This window comes from Hippoglossus stenolepis, chromosome 2 (genome assembly GCF_022539355.2).
Source record: "Hippoglossus stenolepis isolate QCI-W04-F060 chromosome 2, HSTE1.2, whole genome shotgun sequence".
Classification (NCBI taxonomy): Eukaryota; Metazoa; Chordata; class Actinopteri; order Pleuronectiformes; family Pleuronectidae; genus Hippoglossus; species Hippoglossus stenolepis.
The window spans coordinates 3,759,889-3,779,152 of NC_061484.1; the positions used below are offsets into that span (position 1 = coordinate 3,759,889).

Consider the following 19,264-nt stretch of genomic DNA (forward strand, 5'->3'; position numbering starts at 1 on the left):
ATCAGTTTCAAATAATCAATTGGATGCCACACGTGTAAATCATTGCATGATTAGAGAATTCATGTTTGCTTTCCTTTTAGCTTTTATTTAATATCACCGGTTTGATTCCCCAAAACCTGACATTTCAGAATAAAGAGAATGATTTAAAAATCATTTTGAAATGTACAAATTCCTGAAATGACCTTGTGAGCAGTTTCACGCGCAAAAAAACACAAGGACAGATTTTTCTGTCCTAAGCACAACTGCACCCCAGTTTCCATTATGTACATTATTTTGTTTGTCATTTTTGTTTTATTTGGTCATTGTGTTATGTGTGCGTGTGTGTCTGTGTGTGTGTGTTTGTGCAACCCCACTGCATGTCTCAGATCCCTCCTTGCATGCATCCTGTGCTGTGACTGCCCGGACCCTCTCCGTCCTCCAGACCTGGATCCTCCCCTCCCAACCTACCCCTCTGCTGCACGCCCTTCCCTGACTCCCCTGCAGGGGGCAGTGGAAGCCAACCTGCCCCTCCCCAGTTGTTCCTTGGCTCCCTTGGGAGCGGCAAGTATGGGTGACAGGGGCAGTGTAGCCGGGCTTTCCTGCAGCACTTTCACGCCCTCTGAGGGAATGGACATGCGGCAGCTCCTGCGAGCCCCTAGGAGGCAGCATGGAGCACTGAGCAACTTCTGCTCTCGTGCAGTGGCTTGTTTGAGGAACTTATATACATGAAACCATTATCATTTACCCCCCCAAAAATTGAGTTTTATTCGACTCAAATTTGATTTTAACCTGGATAATCTCATCAATAGAGTAGTGACTGGAATGACAGCACAGTCGTGTTACACAAAATTCTATGTTAGTTTCAGTTGTGTGCTGTGTTTATTAAGTAGGATATGTCAGCATCATTTTCCCTTTTCACTCATCTGTTATTTGATTCACGTTTGATTAAACATCACTCAACAACAGTCAGCTTGAAATCATCGTCTTCCACCATTTGTAAATCCACCATGTTGTGTCTGTGTTCTACTAAAAGGAAGGTACAGTATAGTGGAAGTTGAGACCTGAAAGTCATCCCCTCTCCATCACACCAGATCACAGTGCCACTCAGCATCTTCCTCTCTCTCTCTCTCTCTCTCTCTCTCTCTCTCTCTCTCTCTCTCTGTCTCTCTCTCCAGCCGGCAGATGCGGTCGTCGATGGGCCGCAACATGCTGAAGAGCTCCAGCGTGAGCGGGGAGATCTACACCCAGGAACGCACTGACGGCAGCCAATCAGACACGGCGCTGGGCACTGTGGGTGGCGGCAGCAAGAAGAGACGCTCCAGCCTCAGTGCACGGGTGGTGGCCATAGTTGGAAACCGTCGCAGTCGCAGCACTTCACAGATCAGTGGCCCCGGTGAGTTGCCATGGCAACTCTAAAATGTTCAGTGGTGGCCCTGGAGCCCACTGGTTATGTGTGATATGAATGTGGCTAATTTTCTGCTGAAAAGAGAACGCACATGAATCATTATTGCATATATTTATATTGGTGTGATAGTGTCAGCATGTCACATTCAGGGTGTGAGGGGGGTTACTGTGGAATAAAGGCAGTAACAACAACATGCTGCTCAAATATGGGGTCGAGCCAATCATCTTCCTTCTAAGTTGAGCTGAGTGTAAGGGAGGTGGCATCACTTCTCTGAAGACGTCGTTTATTTGATCTTTCTATAAACAGGCTGTCATGCCTGTCATCTTTCTCAAGACAGAACTGAGAACAAGAAACATCCACAATCAGCAAATAAATACAAAAGAACAGAGAGTTACTAAATAAAAGCAACACAAGGACGCGTTTAAAACAATTAGAAGAATCATGAAAAACATCAGAATACAAAGAAGTAAAATCCCAGAGGGGAGTGTAAGACTGCAGATGTAGGACAGTTTACAGCTCATTCCATTAAAAAGATGCATGTCACCTGAACCCTGTTCTGCCAACATTAGTGCAAGTGCAGTAGATATCAAAGGTAAAACAGTTACTGGATCATGTAGTGACTGGTTTTAAATGAGAGAAGAGACGTGAGGTAGCTTGGGAGTTTCATCAGTGGAGTTTTATAAATGAAAAACATGAGATGACTGGAAGGATGTCCATCCCACCGACTGATGGAGAGAACAATGATGAGTAAAGCACAATGCACTGTGATACAGAGTTAAACTGCTGGAGTGTTGATTGGGCAGCATGAGTTCGTTTTACGGTTGGCGGAAGACATCCTTTAATTTTCCTAGTTTGATTTTTAATTTTTGAGTTGAATATTGAATATGAATTTTGATTGATAGTCTGCTGTTAAGCCAGATTCACGTATTTTCGTGAATAACACAGAGTAATGTGGAGGAGATATTAACAAGTAACAGACTTTGGTTTAATACAGTAAAAGTTTGGAGGCTAAAGTGATGGATGAGCCTGTGGTTACTATCAGCTGTTCATTTAAAAAAAAAAGTTCTGCCAAAGCCTTAGTTTAACCTTCCCCAAACCTAATCTTGATTTATTTAAAATGATTTGTTAATAATTCCAATGATTCCATATGTTATTTAAATAACGCGGCTTAACTTAAAGGTTCAGTGTGTAGACTTTAGTGACATCTAGTGGTGAAGTTGAATGTTGCAGCTGAATACCCCTCATCTCACCCTCCCCTTCCAAACATGACAGAGAACCTGTGGCAGCCTTCCAAAGTCATTAAAACTCAAAAGTCATTTAAACTCAAATGATGTATGTAGATGTGTTATATATAAATAGTCCAGATACTGAAGAAGTCAGTACCAGAATCAGACAAAATTGCATTTTTGGTCCTTCATTGGTGCATCAGTGTTTTGTCCAGCACGGCATAATAACTGATTGATAATCAGGCAGATTACAAACACTTGAGTAATGACACTATTTGTGTATCTTGCGTATTTTTCCTGCTCTGTGATGTTTGGATGACAAAAGCTGATCAATACCTCCGTGAAATAGACATTGATCAGCAAGTGCTGGTGTTGTGTGCTGATCTTTTTAACCTGGACTCTGTGACACAGCCCGATTGGTTCCTTCAGTTTACCATTTAGCTTCATGTACCTTCTGTTTGCCTGGATTACTGTTGCCCTTAACAACACGATTTCCCTGCGACACTCATTCCCCAAAAGCTTTTATTTAATCTCCACCACATGTAATCTATGTCCGCAATGATTTCACCAAATTATGAAACCGTGTTTCGCATTGAGGCAATCGTTGTGTTTTCAGTGGATTTGTCCTGAGGGGCAGATTGTACCGGAGCACCACAAATTGCAAGTGTGCTTCTGTTTTGTAAAAGACAAAACCTCTGCCTCCCCCAACACGTGTCGCGAAGACAAACGACCAAATAATTATGTTCCTGAGAGCTCCAGAACATCGTGGCCAGCTGAGAGCCCCTCGCAGCTCAGCTCCCAGCCACAGTGCAGAGTCTCGCTGGTCTGAGCCTGGCAGCCACTTTTACCACAGGGTGGTGTACGACTCACGATGAAAGCCAAGTGCTGTGCTCCCCCTCTTTGTAGTAGACATAAAAAGCTATTAGAGAACATTAGGCCTAAGGGGGTCCTTTAGCCTCTCTGCCTCACGTAGAGAGGAGAGAGAGGAAGTGGAGATAGTGCAGAGATCAAGCTTAATTTGAGAAGTCGGTCCTGTTCATGATGGATGTGAGCAAGTGAAGGTAAGGGAGACGTATGTTTGAGTTTTTAAACGTGAGGATTGTCATGGGATCACGAGGTAATAGTTAATACAGGTAACGTTTTATTCTAGGTTATATATTGGAATGACTATATGTGCTGTTGACTGCTTATCATATAAAAGGGATGATAGGATAAGCCCATATTCTGAGTCAGGAGGTGGACACATCCCAGTCCGAGACTTCACACAGTGTTGTTCTTTTTTCTACACAACAATTTCCTGTTTACTACCATTTCTGGATTCAGCAGGACATGGGTGCGACTTTGGCTGTGACTTACAAAGGGAGATCACAGACTTCTTAACTGCATCTGTGATGTTTTACTTCCTGTAACCATGATTGAGGAAGCAACTAATAGTTGATTATTTATCCATGGATAAAAATGCTTTGGAAGTTGGGCTCTTTCAGAATAATGTTTTTGGCTTTTATTTAACCACAACTAGGAAATCTTTCTCTTAATATGGAAAAAATAACCCTGATGATCTCATAGCAATGTCACCAGTCATTTGTCCTCAGTGTAAAGGCTACTTATTTACACACTGAGCATGTGAAGTTTTTTGAAGTAGGTGTTTGCTTGATAGAATGGCACAAGATGCTTCATGGGAAATGTACTATATCTTACACTCATGACTAAAAATCATGTGAGGAGCATCAAGGTTTAAAAAATGGAATTTTTTTGTCCTCTTGTTACTTTTCATGTTCTAAATGAAACATGTTTTGCATCAACAGTAAAATAGTTTGAAGGAAATTTTTGACATTTTGGGAAATATGCTTATTTGCTCTCTCGCCAAGAATTGGGTGAGAAAATCCTGCTCAGCTCTCTGTATGAATTTCCCAAAATGTCAAATTATTACAAATTAAACACAATTTTTGTCTTTTGCAGATTATGACACACATAATTCCAAATTCTAAATTTATTCCATCAGACAAATGTTTTTGTTATATCAACTTGACATAGATTCCATAGGAATTAAATTGTTGTTGTCTACTTTCATAATTCTGTGGTTTGGAGTCAGTGTGCCAGCTTTGCTCTTTTCATGTGTGCTGTTTTCCACATTATCTTCCTTAAACATAATCAGCATGATACAGGGTAAAAAGAGTTTTACCTTTATTCTGAGTGAAGTGAAAACTAACTACAATAGCATCTCTGACAACATCATTGGGATTTTTTTTTCCCTCCATCGTTCCTGTTCCATCCAGAGGGGAAGAGTAAGAAAGAGAAGGGAGCACCTATCCAGAGGAGCACCGAGACTGGAATGGCAGTGGAGCTGACCAGGAACATGAGTCGACAGCCCAGCAGAGAGTCCAACAATGGCAGCATGAACAGCTGCAACTCGGAGGGAAAGTGAGGAAACCACACTCATTTTATCATTTTTTTTCTCACCCAATGTCAGCTGGGATTGGCTCAGCTCTCCCTGCGACACTGGATGGAATGGAAATGGATATTCAAAACTGTATTTCTGTGTTTTCTGTCTAGTCTCATCTTCTCTGGAGTGAATCTGGGTGCCAGCAGCCAGTTCAGTGACTTCCTGGATGGTCTGGGACCAGCTCAGTTAGTGGGCAGGCAAACACTGGCTACTCCTGCAATAGGTATGATACTCTCTTCTCTACTCTATTATTAATGTTAATCCTTTTTATTCTTTAAAATATTTTTTTCTCCTATACATTGGATGGATATTTTCTTTAATACTTTATGTAAGTGCATGTGTCTAGGGTATTTCTGTCTACTCAGATCAGTCAGTGGTGTCATAACTCATACCAAGTCAGCAGTTTACTACTATACTATACTAGAGATGATTGCAAGTGAGATATTACATATGCTATGTTAAGTAAGTATTATAATGGCATATAATACGATTTAAGTAATAAAATACAACTATTTCTGTTTTAATCTATTAAGAGTATTACTGCCATCATTAATCTGCTCCATGATTTTATGCGTGTGCACCTGCTACAGCCGTGTCCATCCGACCTGCCCACATGAACAAGATATTCCAAGAACAACTCTAGAGAATTTCTTGGTTCAAACATTCACTTGGATTCAAGAATGAACTAAGTAGATTAGTCCCCTGTGACCATAATGCAAGAATTATTGCATTCGAGTAATTATGACAAAATTTCACTCAAATGCCTTATGGGATAGCATGATGGCATTTTATTTCCCAAAGGTCAAAGGTCAACTTCACCTTGACATCATAAAGTTCTTGACTGGTTGGATTACAAGTGCAAGGTTCTAATTCTAGACCTGCTCTTCGTCTGTTTCCCAGGTGATATCCAGATCGGTATGATGGAGAAGAAGAGCCAGTTGGAGGTGGAAGTCATCAGAGCTCGAGGACTCATACAAAAGCCAGGATCCAAATCTCTCCCTGGTAATGACCTGACCCACATTTAGATACTGAAGAGCAACTAATTCCTCCCTATCTCCCTCTCAAGACAGCATTATTATGTGATATACACCCAGGCATTGTAATCCAGTGCATACACTCAGCTGAAGCTTTTCCTCATAAAGACATGTGAGATCTGATCGAGATTGTGTTGACGACGCACTCTGTTCCCCACTAATGGCTTTTTCTGTTGTTTTGTCTCTGCATTCAGCTCCATATGTCAAGGTCTACCTGCTGAATAATGGAGCGTACGTAGCCAAAAAGAAAACCAAGATTGCACGGAAAACACTTGACCCACTGTACCAGCAAGCACTGCTATTTGAGGAAAGCCCACAGGGTAAAGTCTTACAGGTGAGTGGGACATGTGTTTCCTCAGCAGAATATCACACCAACAATATGATTCAGCAGGATGAACTAGAGCTGCGTAATTTGACAGAAAATAATTTTCTTTCAGGTGATTGTATGGGGAGATTACGGCCGCATGGACCATAAAAGCTTCATGGGAGTTGCACAAATCCTATTGGAGGAACTGGACTTATCAAGCACAGTCATTGGTTGGTACAAGTTATTCCCACCATCCTCCTTGGTGGACCCGACACTTGCCTCCCTAACACGGCGAGCTTCCCAGTCGTCACTTGACTCCTCTGGACCTGCGGGAGTCCGATCCTAGTGGACCAACAGCTCTACACCGCTCGGCGAGTAACAAACTCAAGAAACTAACAGTAGAGAGACAAATAGAGAGAGGGGGAAAAAACTAATAGCGGAAATGTAGAACAACAATCAGAAACAGTCACAACGAGAAAGCTTTGTTGAGATCTGACAATCACTCCTGTCGCGGTTAATTTTGTCTGTTGTAGGGAGCGCCACGTTTCAGTGTTTCATATCCATTCGATGAAAAATCGTATTGTTTTTTCTCTGTGTATGCTGAAGAGGCAGGGCTGTCCACAGACGAGCTGTAGCTCTTGAGACAGGAGACGAAACAGTGTCAGAGAATCAAAAGTGAAGCAGGGTGGTTTTTAACTGAATCAACAATAGCAAAGAAATGTATGTAAGCGTCGGAATGTATGGACTCGAGACAGAGGTGATCACCCTCCACACCTGCAGCTGGCACAGTCCTCTCTGCAGTGGCCTCCTCCAGAACCCCAACAGACTGCCGGCACTCCTGCCCCCAGGGCAGGGTGCTCCCACCTGGGTATTCAGTCTGGAAGCACAGGGCCTTCTTCTGGTGCCTATGACCTTGGAGCCACATCACTGGTCCCGCTCTCTGTCAAAGGACCCTCTCTTTTCAATATGTTTACCATGGCTGCTCTGAGGCCACACTGTTTTAGTGTGTTTGCTTTGTCGTTTATTTCTTTCCCTTTGTTACTACTGGCACAAAATTTTTTTAGAGTGTGTAAAATGCTCATGATAATGTTGTCAGTCTGGTGTGTGCATGGTGAGAAAAAACTAAATACAAGAGATAAAAAAAGGATATAAAAACTATTAAATGTCTGCAAGTGTTATTCAAGGGGGGTGCTAATGATATTGCCACAGCTTAGATTTTTACACTTGACAGCGGGCAGAGTTGTTTTCCTTGTTGCACCTCTGGCAGAAGTCCAGGCCAGTCGTCTTTGTATAGATGTATATTAGGCCTCAAGAGGTTGACCAATAAATAAGATTTATGTCACTTTGAAATCACAAGGATACAACATCACTGTAAAAAAAATTTAAAAGATAAATCTTTGTTCACCTGTGCAACAGCAAGATAGGAGCGTTTCATTTTTCACATTTTTCGGGGAAGTGCAGTCCTACACCCCAGCACGTTTGAGGTTTTTATCCAACCCTTAGTTTACATTATTTTGAAATTTTAACACAAGCACAAGAGCTTGATTTTTTTATGACAAAAAGTCTAACTTTTTGAAAAAAAACACATGACGTTAAAAAAAAGGAAAAAAAGAAATTACTACCGTCACTCATTCGGTTCATTTCTTTGTCTAGATATTAGAAAACACACAAACAAACAGAGGAGAAGAATGGCTCACAGTTTCCCTTGTTTGTCTCTGTGAATGTCGAAGTAACCAATCAGACTGATCTGTCCGGACGTCAACACTAATGCCCATCCTCCGTTTGGCCCGCAGACTCCTCCCATCGAGGAAGAGGCGGGGCCAGCATGACTTAGGAACCTGTTCCAAGCTGCATGCACATTTTTGTAAAACAGAACAGATACAAAAAAAGATACTGACCTAGATACGTGTGTTAGTTCCACATACTCTAGGGCCGCTTGTATGTTGCATGCAGTTGTACAGTTTGCTCGTACTTGAATATTAAAGAAATAAAACCAAGAAACAGAAGCCATTCCCATTACGCAAAGACATTTGATCTCAACTGCAGTCCACTCCACGTCCCTCAGTCCGGTGCTGAATGTCTCTCAAACTAAATCCCAAGATTGTGTTGATGTCTTTCCTCGAACCTCTGGAAGATGTACTGTACTGTATGGTAGTACTGAGCAGACCTCACAGCCCCTCTTACTGTTATTCCACATCATAGTATACCTCCAAGGGGCTGAGATGATGTATTAATAAATATGTACAAATCAGATCCACTTATATGGAAATATGAATTATGTTTCAACATAATGATTTCAGATATGCTAACACATGAACTGTTAAATTATATAAAGAATTAATGCAGATGCACAGAGAGTCACACACTGTAAATACTCAACAGCCATGCACTGGGTTTTCATTGGGCTGAGTGATAACTGCACAGGGGCCAAGTCATGTAATGGGGAGCGATTAATACGTCAATAGGGACCATGCAGTGGGACAACACAGAGCGGTGGACATGGGTCACATGCGGCTGAGCTCAAGCACACAGCCGCCAAACCTCCAGGTGTACCACTGCTCTCAAAGTCGACGTGTGAACACTTCTTTGTGCTTCAAGCCCAGTGTTTGAACTCCGACCATGTTCAGTCCCACTTCAGAAGAGTTGACCTTTCTTTTCATCGTCCGGTGAAGCTGATTTCCCCTTCTTTTTTATTTTTTCTTAATTTTTCTTTGTCAGTATTAACAGGAAAAAAAATTGCTGATTGTTTACAACTTCTGTGTTCCACTGAAACAAAAAGAAAATTAGAAAAAAGTAAAGCATTCACTGCAACATTTCTTGTTTGTATAACAGATGTGGCTCAAATTATGTGTATGTTTTATATTTAAAAAAAAGTTAATTTTTATTATTTACAAATAAAAAGAATGTGTGGAAGAAAACTTGCCTTCTTTGTAATGTCTCACTTAGCCAAAATAACACATATATATATATATTTAATTTCTTATTATACTGTCAGCCTGCAGTTACCTTTGACATTATGCCAAAAGGTCACAGTGAAAAACTTTTTTCTTCTTGGCATGTTTGTGGGAAAGCTTTTTCTTTAGTCCCATAAACGACCTCATTCCTTGCTTCATTTATCTCAGGCTCAACTTTGGAACCTATAAATTCAAATCAGTCATTTGCACATTGTAATTGTTGCATTGTATAAGTAGGATACACAGACATACTGGATATGATATGGTTTACATGACTTCTTCTGTTTTCATATATTAGCAGATCTCTCCCTGATATGTGGAAATAAATAAGTACTAACAACTACTAATGTAACAACCAGACTACCAGTCTATTCATAACTTTAAAGACTTATATTATCTATTTTAATCAACTGTAACCATTGTTCAACAGAGTCAGAGTCTCTGCAGTATGCCAACAGGCTGAGGTTTACCAGGGCTATTGTTTATATCAGGTGTCCCAGCTCAGTTTAATATAGTATGCTAACATTTGTTGATCAGCATGGAACTCAAGTTGAGCTGAGGACTCATCCAATTATCTTAGCATTTTTGTTGAGTTCTTTCATCCAAAACCCCAAATGTCAACCTCATGGTAATTCAAGTGGAAAAGTCTGGGGATCATCAAGTCAATTAGGAGTCATCCTCTGGGAACCACGAGTGATGATGTTTCATACTTGTTACAGGAAACAATCACGTAATGTGCAGACAGCTGCGTGGACCTTCATTTGATTTGTATTGGTTTACACAAATATATAAGAGATATGAATTTATATACACAGATAAACAACAACAGGAAGCCCTCAGAGCAGAGGGGCTCGATCAGGGCTCTCTCCAATGGAGCTGCTATAGTTTACGTCATTAAAATAAAAATCCACAGCGCAACAACCAGAAATCCTTAGAGCTAATAGAAGAACTTGATATTATGAAAATACAATTCACACAGAGCTTTGGCTTGTGAATACAATTGGAAAATACTGCGCGGCCATTTACTATTGCCCTGTATTTGGAAAAATCCTGGTTCAAGTTCCTGTAATTAGAAGTGACTTCTGGTTACACTCTCTATGTTACTGACTCACTCACTGTCACGAGTGGCTGTAAAAGCTCAGGCACAATCTCTTGCTTGTTGAGACCTGTTGGATTAAAGGGGACGACACACACTTTGTCACACTGTAATAATTTACTAGATTTTTTTTACCTAATTTTATTTTGTGGTTGCTGTGGCTCAGGTATGAAGAGCGGGTCGTCCGCTAACCAGGTCGTTGGTTTGAACCCCGGCTAATGAGGTCGATAAGACTAGAAAATAGTTCTAAACAAAATACTCCTTAATTACCATTTACTGTAATCAATCCTGGTTCCTTTACACTCCTATACTCAGTCAGTACTCTGATGATTATTGATATCTCATTTGTTATTTGTTTTGATCGATTCAAACAAAGACTGTTTATTCCTGCTGCTGCTGTTGGTATCATTTTGTAGGGAATAGAAAATATGTATCAGGAAGAATAGAAATACACAAAGCAGAGTTCTTAAAGCAAGTGTTTTATCATGTGGATCTGTTGATAAAAGCACAGCTGCGTCCTGCTACACTACTAAACCATAACTCTGTGTCTTGGGTGGTGCTGCAGTGCGTCCAACCGAAGAGGAAGTTGAACCAACATGGCCTAATGTGTGACCTCACACATGATACAGTGCAGCAGAGGGCTTGAGAGATTTATGTTCCACATCCTCTCGTTAAATAAGCAAAGGGCCCCCCGAAACAACATCTGCAGGCAATCTTGACGGAGCCTCCCACCAGCCTTGCCATGCCAGCCGGGCCCCCTGGTTCCCCTCGTCATAGCACCAGGGGTCACGACCTCTGTGTACAAAGCGTGGATGCGGACTGCGGTGGAAAAGAAAACTGCACATCAACAAGTCAGAGGCCACGATGAAATTTCCATGCTGCTCCCAGGAAATGGATTAATCTATATCTAATCAGGTTAAAGAGTCACAAATTGAGAGACCATGAGTGAAAGTGCAATACAAACATTACAAAGTTGATTTTTTAAATTATCCGTGACGATGAATTCTACTAAGGAAAAACATATATACTTAACCTTTGGGGAAAAAGGAAATCCAGTATAAGCTACACGATGGGTCCTGACTGGCCTCTTTACTTTGAGAAGGATTTAACTTCAGGCTTCTTAATTTGAATGTTTTCACTTGGTGAAGCTTCACGATGGCGTGCATGCACTTGATGCATGCACGCCATCTGACCACATGACAAAATGAGATGATAAGTGCACAGTTTTAAGTTTGTAGGTGGAGTGGAAATGTGAGTTTCACTTCTACATGCAGCTCGTGTAACTTTCCAGTTACTGTACAGTTTTTTTTTAGGGGGGGAGGGTGTTAGTTTCTTCTCTTAGTCTGAAAAACACCCACCGGGTAGAACAGTGTAATGTAAATATCCTTGTAAAAATGTGTTTATTTTATGTAAATGCTTCTGTGCCTTTATGCTTATAAAACTCTGACCATAAAGTTGTATTGGTTGTTGATTTTGTCAGTTTGTTTTCCCTTAAAGTCGCTTTTAGGTGAGTTTGGTCTTTATTGACTATATTTACATTTTCCCAATGTTGGATCTTGGTTGTGTGTTTGTACATGCAAAACAACATCAAAATGTCCCTATCCCAGTTTTGAGTTGTAGTGTTGCAGAAGAGTTCAGACCGCTAGAAAGTAAACTGTGTTCATATATAACTGATGGAGGCAAATCAGTCAGTACAGAAATGAGTTTGTTGAGGATCCAAAACAGAACAATGAGAAACCTGGATACTGTCAAGCCCTCACAAAGATATGAATAATGAGGTTTCTCATGTTCCATGTATGACTACGTTCATGGTTTATTAACCTTATTCAGGAATAAATAATATTTTGAGTATGATGTTCACATGAGTTGCTATAGAATAGTGAATTAAATGATGAAGAAATAGAACTAAGAGAGCAAGTGAGGAGGGGTCATTGGTCAGGGTTTGGGATTGTGGTCTCTGAGAAGGTCGCCTGGTTCTGCAGTGACCAGTAGATGGCGTAGTTTTGTTGGAAGGCAAGTGGCGGCTGTCAAAGCTCTGCAGCTAAAAGAAAGTCCTGCACACTCAAGGCTGCGGATTCAATGTGACGCACGCACGCACACACTCTCTCTCTCTCCTCATCCACTGTCACTCACTGTAAGAAGTCAAGTCTTTTCATCACACCTGTAGTCAGCTGCATTCGAGGGCAGCAGCCATTCTGGCTCACTCAGCAGTTGCAGCTCGGACAAGTGTCTTCCGTGTATAAGTGTGTGTCTGTGTGAGAGAGAAGAGGAAGTCCATGCCGAGACATAACTGAAACACACTTTCTGTCCCATCCCATTTAACTTCAAGCTGTAAGGACACAGAGGAAACAGTGTTTTAATTATATTCACTTTATTGACCCTACAAAGTTTTCACAGTAAACACAAGTTACGGTGAAACTGAACCTCGACATCACACGTGTGCGCTGGGGAGCCGCGTCTCTGTGCCACGTGGTCTGAGTGACGGACGAAGCTTTGTGAGACAGACGGTGCGAAGCGGTTTTGTTTTGTGTCTAAAACCTTAGCATCGCTGACATGCTATAAAAAGAAACCAATCTGAATTCAAAGTAGGCACATAATGTGTTCTGCAGACGTCCAGGGAGCCGTCTTTGAGTGGTCGTGCTCATTTCTCCACTCGGACCATGTTACCTGATATTCTTCTGAAATCGTTGTGCAAGTTAGAACTTTTCTCCCTTTGGGAAATGACATGACACGAGGACAGACAGTTGCTCATTTGCATGTGCGCAGCCCTGACGCGCCTGAAAACATAATGCCCGAATGGGTTTTTTTTTTACCGTGAGACTGTGGCTAAAGTAGCTGGGGCACTGCTGCGCTTTGTGTGGAAGCAACAGGAGGAGACGGTGCGGAGAATTAACGGGACGCACAAGTTGTGGTCCAGCCAGTGGACGCGGCGCGCACAGGACAGGAGCGCTTTACGCGCGGCGGCGGCGGCGGGTGTGTAAGTGTCTGTGGAGGAGGTGGATGCGGGAGGAAAGAGGGCGGTCAGAGTGTGACGGAGAACACGGTGCCTTGCTCTGTCAGCTCAGCGCCTCTCTCACACTGCGTCTCGCACGTGTAATTTCTTGTCCGCGCACAGAGCACAGAGCACACGCATGCTGGCGGCGACCTCCGCGCACTTGATGCCCGCTTCGGTGATGCCATGCCGCGGAACCCCAGCGGAGACGAAGGCGGCACCGGGCTCTGGATGAGGACCTCGCCGGTGCATCGCAACGAAGGCTACGGCTCGAAGGATGTGGAGTCCGGACAGAAGATGATGAACAACGCGGGAGACGGCTTGCTGTCATCCTCCGCGACCGCAGGTGCCGCCGGCTCCGAGAGCCTGAGGGGGAAGCAGGGGGCCCGGCTCAGCCTGCTGGGGAAGCCGCTCATATACAGCGCGCAGAGCGGCCGCAGGAATGTGCGCTACCGGCGGCTCCAAAACTACCTGTACAACGTGCTGGAGCGACCGAGAGCCTGGGCGTTCATCTACCACGCGTTCGTGTAAGTTCATTCCACCAAGTTGTCTGTTGTGATATGTGAAGTTGGACACCTGTTGATGCTCACTGCAGAAACACAGCCACTCAATCCCCCAACCTGCTGCTGCTTGTTTCCACACACCACTTTGTCACCACACACCACTTTGTCACCGCTCATCTTTAAATATACACCCCACTTCACCAAAGAGAGACTAGCCATGTCTGCACATGGTTCCTCTTGATAAGTGCAGGAGTCCTTGTTCTGTCTGTGGGCCTTTTTCTCATTGACCTGTGCTCTGCTTTGTGAGGGGCCTCAGTGAGTTTCACATCTGCACTGCTGGAACCAGATCTCAGGACCTGTAGGTTCCTGCAGCTCCAGATACAGGAACCACCCCCCCAGCCTCGTGCACTGCTCTCCGTTTGTCAGTCACAAGCTGCTGTTTTCGATTTCCCGCGTGCAACTGTTGTTGTGGCATCATGACTGTTTCTGAGAGGAAGGAAGTTGAGACTAACACTGACTCTGGTGCACCATCTTTTTTTAGTGTGTGGGTGGTGTATGTGTGTGTGTAAACACTGGGAGGAGCAGTTGGAGAGAAAGCAGCTTGAGCTATTGCACTTAATCCAAGCAGCTCTACAAACGTATCACTTATGTTTTTGAAGCATCCTTGAAGTGCCTGTGTCAAGTTCTGGAGAGGACACCACGTCAGCATCCCCGCTGGACTTCCTCTGCTAGTTTGACTCGTGCTATCGTCAGTGTTTTTTTTCTTTTAGTGAAGACAAATTTAATTGTGCATGTTCTGGGGGAAATTACAGTTTCAAATTGTCCCCCATTTTACAGGCAATTTCTGCTGGAAGGCCTGGTCCCATGTGAAAGTGGCACAGTGAAATTCACTGCAGAAAGGTGCTAGAAGCTTTGTCTTTTGCCACGTTCATGTCATACAGATGGAAAGTAGAGATGGGAAAGACTGCCATTGACTCACATCGATAATAAGAGATACTACACACTTAAATGTGCTTTGTAGCTGTAAACTAAATCATATGAATGTTCTTTGGTATATGAATGCTGGCCTTTCAGGGCCAATGCTTACGTAGAGTCAACCTTTTGGGTCTTTTCTTGTCATGAAATATATTTGAATAGGGTATACACCCTAGAATCAAAGATGGGCAGCCCCCCGCCACCAGCGACCGCTTATGAGTGGGAATCTGCAAAGCTGTTCATTTTCAAATATACACTGAAACTAAACCCTTAGTCCACCACATCGTCCACCATTCAGAGACGTCCCCCATCCTCTCCTGCCCCCCGGCTGCCCCCACCTCTCTTCCCCACCTCTCCTTACTTCATAGGAGATTTCTGTTGCAAAAGGGTGTCCGCTGCTACGGGAGTCATCGCTCATAGCTTGACAACCTAAAGGCGTTTTTTGAATTGGCGGGGAGAGACACTTCAGCCAGAATTTAGGGGGTGAAGTCACACTTAAAGATGCATGATTAAAGAATACTTCATGTGACGATTCAAATAGTGTGCATTGACATTATGACACCAAGTCCTTTTTAATTTGGGTTAAAGGGATAGTTCACCCAAAAATGAAAATCCACTCATTATCTACTGACCACTATGCTGATGGAGGGGTTGGTGAAGTGTTTGAGTCCACAAAACACTTTTAGAGTTTCAGGGGTAAACAGTGTTGCAGCCAAATCATCATTTTCTTATCTACAGCTGTACAAGGCTTTATATAATATATAACAAAAATGACAATTAGGATATAAAAACTTTTGAAATGATCTTTTCACACAAGAAGACAAGAATTTATAGTTGTTCCTATTCTATCTTTATGATGCCTGTGCAGCCTCTGTGAGGTCAAAGAGATATTGTAATGATGTCAGCGACCACCATGGGGGTCATCAAACTCAATGCTGACCCCTCATACCTTTTTTTAAAAAAAAATTTTAAAATTTTTTATCAGGGCTATAACTTAAAGAGGGACACAATTGGATTTCGTTTGGTCTACACTTTTGCTAAAAGGTTGTCTCCAAAATGCTAATCTACATCTTATGAAAGTGTTGACTCACGCACACGCACGAGGATACTCGGTCCCAGACTCTCTTCACATGAGCGCTCATGAACGTTCTCTGGGGAGCTGGTGAATGATTCCCTTTCATCCCTCTGGCAGTGAGCTAGAACTGAAGAAATGCAGAGACTTAACTCTCGCAGGCCTTTGGCCTCTCTCCTGTAGTGTGATGAATGTCGCTACAATGTTCAGTGGCCTTGAAAGTTGCACTGGTTTGCTGATATGACAATTGCTGCAGTTGAGAGCCCCACCGTCCTATTTTCTTTTGTCTTACGATGATATCAGTGTCCAGTTACTCACAAAGCTAGTTGTTCTTCATATTCACTGCCATTCAAAATATCAGAATTGGGGCCAGTTTACATAAAAGAAGCAACAATGGGGAAATTAACTAAAACTCAGAAGGGACCAAACCCCAAAAGCCTTATTTGAGATTTTTCTTCATGTCGCTCCTCACATTTTAGCCGCACAATTATTTTTCTGAACTATAAATTCTAATTTGCAAAGATAAACCTTGTGTGTTGTGGGGGCCCCAGGAAAGGGTGGTGCCTCCTTGTTTATCTTTGCCAGAGGCCGCCCCAATTTGCCTTTATTACTGTAGATGAAACACTAACTCCGGTCCCTATACCTGACACCAGAATGCCCCTGAGGCCAATGTCAAATTTGCAAAATCTCAGTATGGAAGAAATGGGATGTTCTTCTTTTGTGATGTTAAATGAAAACAAATCAAACTTGTAGCCAACTGCCTCCTAAAATGGTCTGTAGTAGATTTTTAGCAGCACAATCAAAAGTAGTGAAGTAGTTCAGAGATTTCGGATAAAATGAAAAACTGTTTGTTCCCAAAATGTTGTGTAAGCACTGATTTATTGTTGCACAGCCAAGGTTTGTAACCATACAACTGATGTCCATCATCATCATGTTCCACCTGCTAAACACATGTATACATGTTTACTTTTTATCACAAAGGTGCAGCAGAATAATTGTTGTACTGAAGAGGATGACCCTACACAGTGAAGAAGAAACCTTTGTTCAAACAAAACATCCCAAAACACCCTGCCAATCATAAGGGACAGCCCAGATTCCCAGTGCCACAAAAAGATGTGTCACGCATAGATAGGTTAAAAGTAAAAGAAGTTCAGGATTATGTTGATGGTTGAGCAGTGAGCTGCATCGTGAGGAAAATAATATTTGTTACAGATGGCAATTAGCTCTTATTTGCAATATCATTGACTCTTAATGCTTGAAAGCTGCACTGAATTATTATTTCCTATTGATAATGAATCAAATAACTGTAAAATCCAAGTAACAAATCCAAAGAGAATTTTCAACCCACTCCGTAGTTACCCTCAACTCTACAGACCCTTTTTAGTCTTTCAGCTTAATGTTTAGAACAGCAACTTTATTGTTTTTTACAATTTAAAAAATTCTGATCAATATCATTCACAGCACGCAGCTGTTTCCAAAAATCTCTGGTAAACCCAGTCTACTCTGTACACATAACACCAAACAACAGGCAGCAACCAGCTGGTGAACACATTTCTCCTGTCTGCCTTATGCAGGAGTTTGAAGATTAAATTGAATCGATTGAATTTAAATGTGTTGGATCAATGGAAACTTGACTGCAGGTCTGTTTGATGTGTAAATGACCAACACCAATATATCTGTGTTCATTCCTGTCTTCTTTAAATTCTGTTCATATTAACTTCGCATGTGTTTTGTGGGGAAATTGAGATCAGATTATGCTTTTCATCAAAATAGTAAAGATTTATATTGATTTGATATGGATTTATGCTTATTTATGCATTTGGCAGGTCAAACATATATATACTGAATGTATCTGCTCAGTGTTTACAGAAAACATTGATCTGGTCTTGCAGTTTAATATCTACAGCAGTGGTCACCAACCTTTCAAGCCCAAGATCACCTTTAATTTCAAACGTATCTACCACCCTGATACCTTCCAAAAAAAACAATTAGGAGGGTTATATTTATTATTTTAGCAATTTCTGTTAAAGGCTCGGTGTACAAGCATAAAAATACACAAAGAAAGGCAGTTATGCAACTTTATTTATTTAATGCATATTATTGCAACATCTGTTCCTTGCACAATATTTAGCTTCTCAGTTCAACAATATGTTCTGCAGAGTTCTGCTACTGCAGCACTATGTTTTTGCATATAGGCTTTGCCTTGAATATGGTCATAAATATGACTATTTTCTTGTATAAAAGTAATCCTGTGTAGTCTAAATACCAGTACTATACAGTATGAAGCCGTGCATCTTCCCCTCCTGCAAATATATCACAATAAACTCCCTTTTTTTTTTAAACAAAAGAATGTCACCAAAAACATTTGAGTGCTTCTATTTTGAAAAATATACAGAAAGGGTTGCAACCCTTTGTTGGTGTCATAAATTCATGAGATAAACATTGAAACTCAGGTGAAAGATCATTTTCTCTGTTTAATCTGCTGTGAAACACAAACGCTGTTTATTTGTCTGTGTCACTAACGTATTTCCAACATTTCCCGAACCTGTTTCAAAGTAAAAGCCGTTTCACTTTCTGAATCCATTCATTTGTTCTAACAGGACTTTGATTGTTATCTCAAGACCGTAAGATGTACGTCTTCATACCGTAGTGTCCTGACATTTAGTTTAGTACATAATCCGACTTGTATAGAAGGAAATGCAGTAAATAAACCAGCAGCACCGCCGGCAGTAGCTGACACTCAATCAGTGTGAACAACAGGCATCTGGCACACAGCTGGTCTGAGTCCAGAGTGTTACGGGGATTGACAGTTAAGACTGTCGAGATCGACCAGTCGATCGTGATTGACGGGTTGGCGACCACTGATCTACAGCATTATTATATTTCATGGTTATGTTTAAACTCGTGGCCTGTTTTAATTCAGAAAAATAATGAAACTATAGAATTAGACTTCAGACACAACACTATTTACACGTAACCAATCTACAGTCTTTCCCTGATCTTTACCAAAGAGATTTTGTTGCAGGACGGATGAGTGTGCGGAAACCATCTACAGTCTCTGGTGTGATAGTCTTTGTAGGCCGACCATCCGCTCCATCCACCTCCTCATGAATCCGCTGACGTTAGTAAATGTGCAAATTCATTATTTTCCCTGAATGCATATCCAGCCAGTGATTATCTTTCCTATAACATGTATCGTTGCAGTTGTTGTGTTTATAGCTCGCTATGTTTCCCCCAAGTGGCAAAAAAGATACAAATATTAATGCAGCTTATTGATT

General features: G+C 41.8%; 2 protein-coding genes across 30 annotated transcripts in view; both read left to right on the forward strand.

The window, feature by feature from the left end:
• rims1b (regulating synaptic membrane exocytosis 1b) overlaps positions 1-9,312 on the forward strand; it is a 71,929-nt gene extending 62,617 nt beyond the window's left edge. For 25 of the 26 annotated variants that reach the window (XM_035183176.2, XM_047344277.1, XM_035183184.2 and 22 more), the window contains 6 exons: positions 1,155-1,372; positions 4,887-5,031; positions 5,164-5,276; positions 5,954-6,055; positions 6,282-6,421; positions 6,525-9,312. In XM_035183176.2, coding sequence (XP_035039067.1) covers positions 1,155-1,372; positions 4,887-5,031; positions 5,164-5,276; positions 5,954-6,055; positions 6,282-6,421; positions 6,525-6,740 — 934 coding nt within the window. In that variant the 3' untranslated portion in view covers positions 6,741-9,312. Of the gene's footprint in view, positions 1-365; positions 945-1,154; positions 1,373-4,886; positions 5,032-5,163; positions 5,277-5,953; positions 6,056-6,281; positions 6,422-6,524 lie in introns of those variants that run through there. The other variant, XM_047344334.1, reaches the window with a different exon arrangement.
• A 3,575-nt stretch (positions 9,313-12,887) lies between these two features.
• Positions 12,888-19,264, forward strand: part of kcnq5b (potassium voltage-gated channel, KQT-like subfamily, member 5b) — a 115,402-nt gene continuing 109,025 nt past the window's right edge. For 2 of the 4 annotated variants that reach the window (XM_047343945.1, XM_047343947.1), the window contains exon 1: positions 12,890-13,963. In XM_047343945.1, the coding sequence (XP_047199901.1) occupies positions 13,623-13,963 (341 nt within the window). In that variant the 5' untranslated portion in view covers positions 12,890-13,622. Of the gene's footprint in view, positions 13,964-19,264 lie in introns of all 4 variants that reach the window. The other 2 variants (XM_047343941.1, XM_047343943.1) reach the window with 2 other exon arrangements.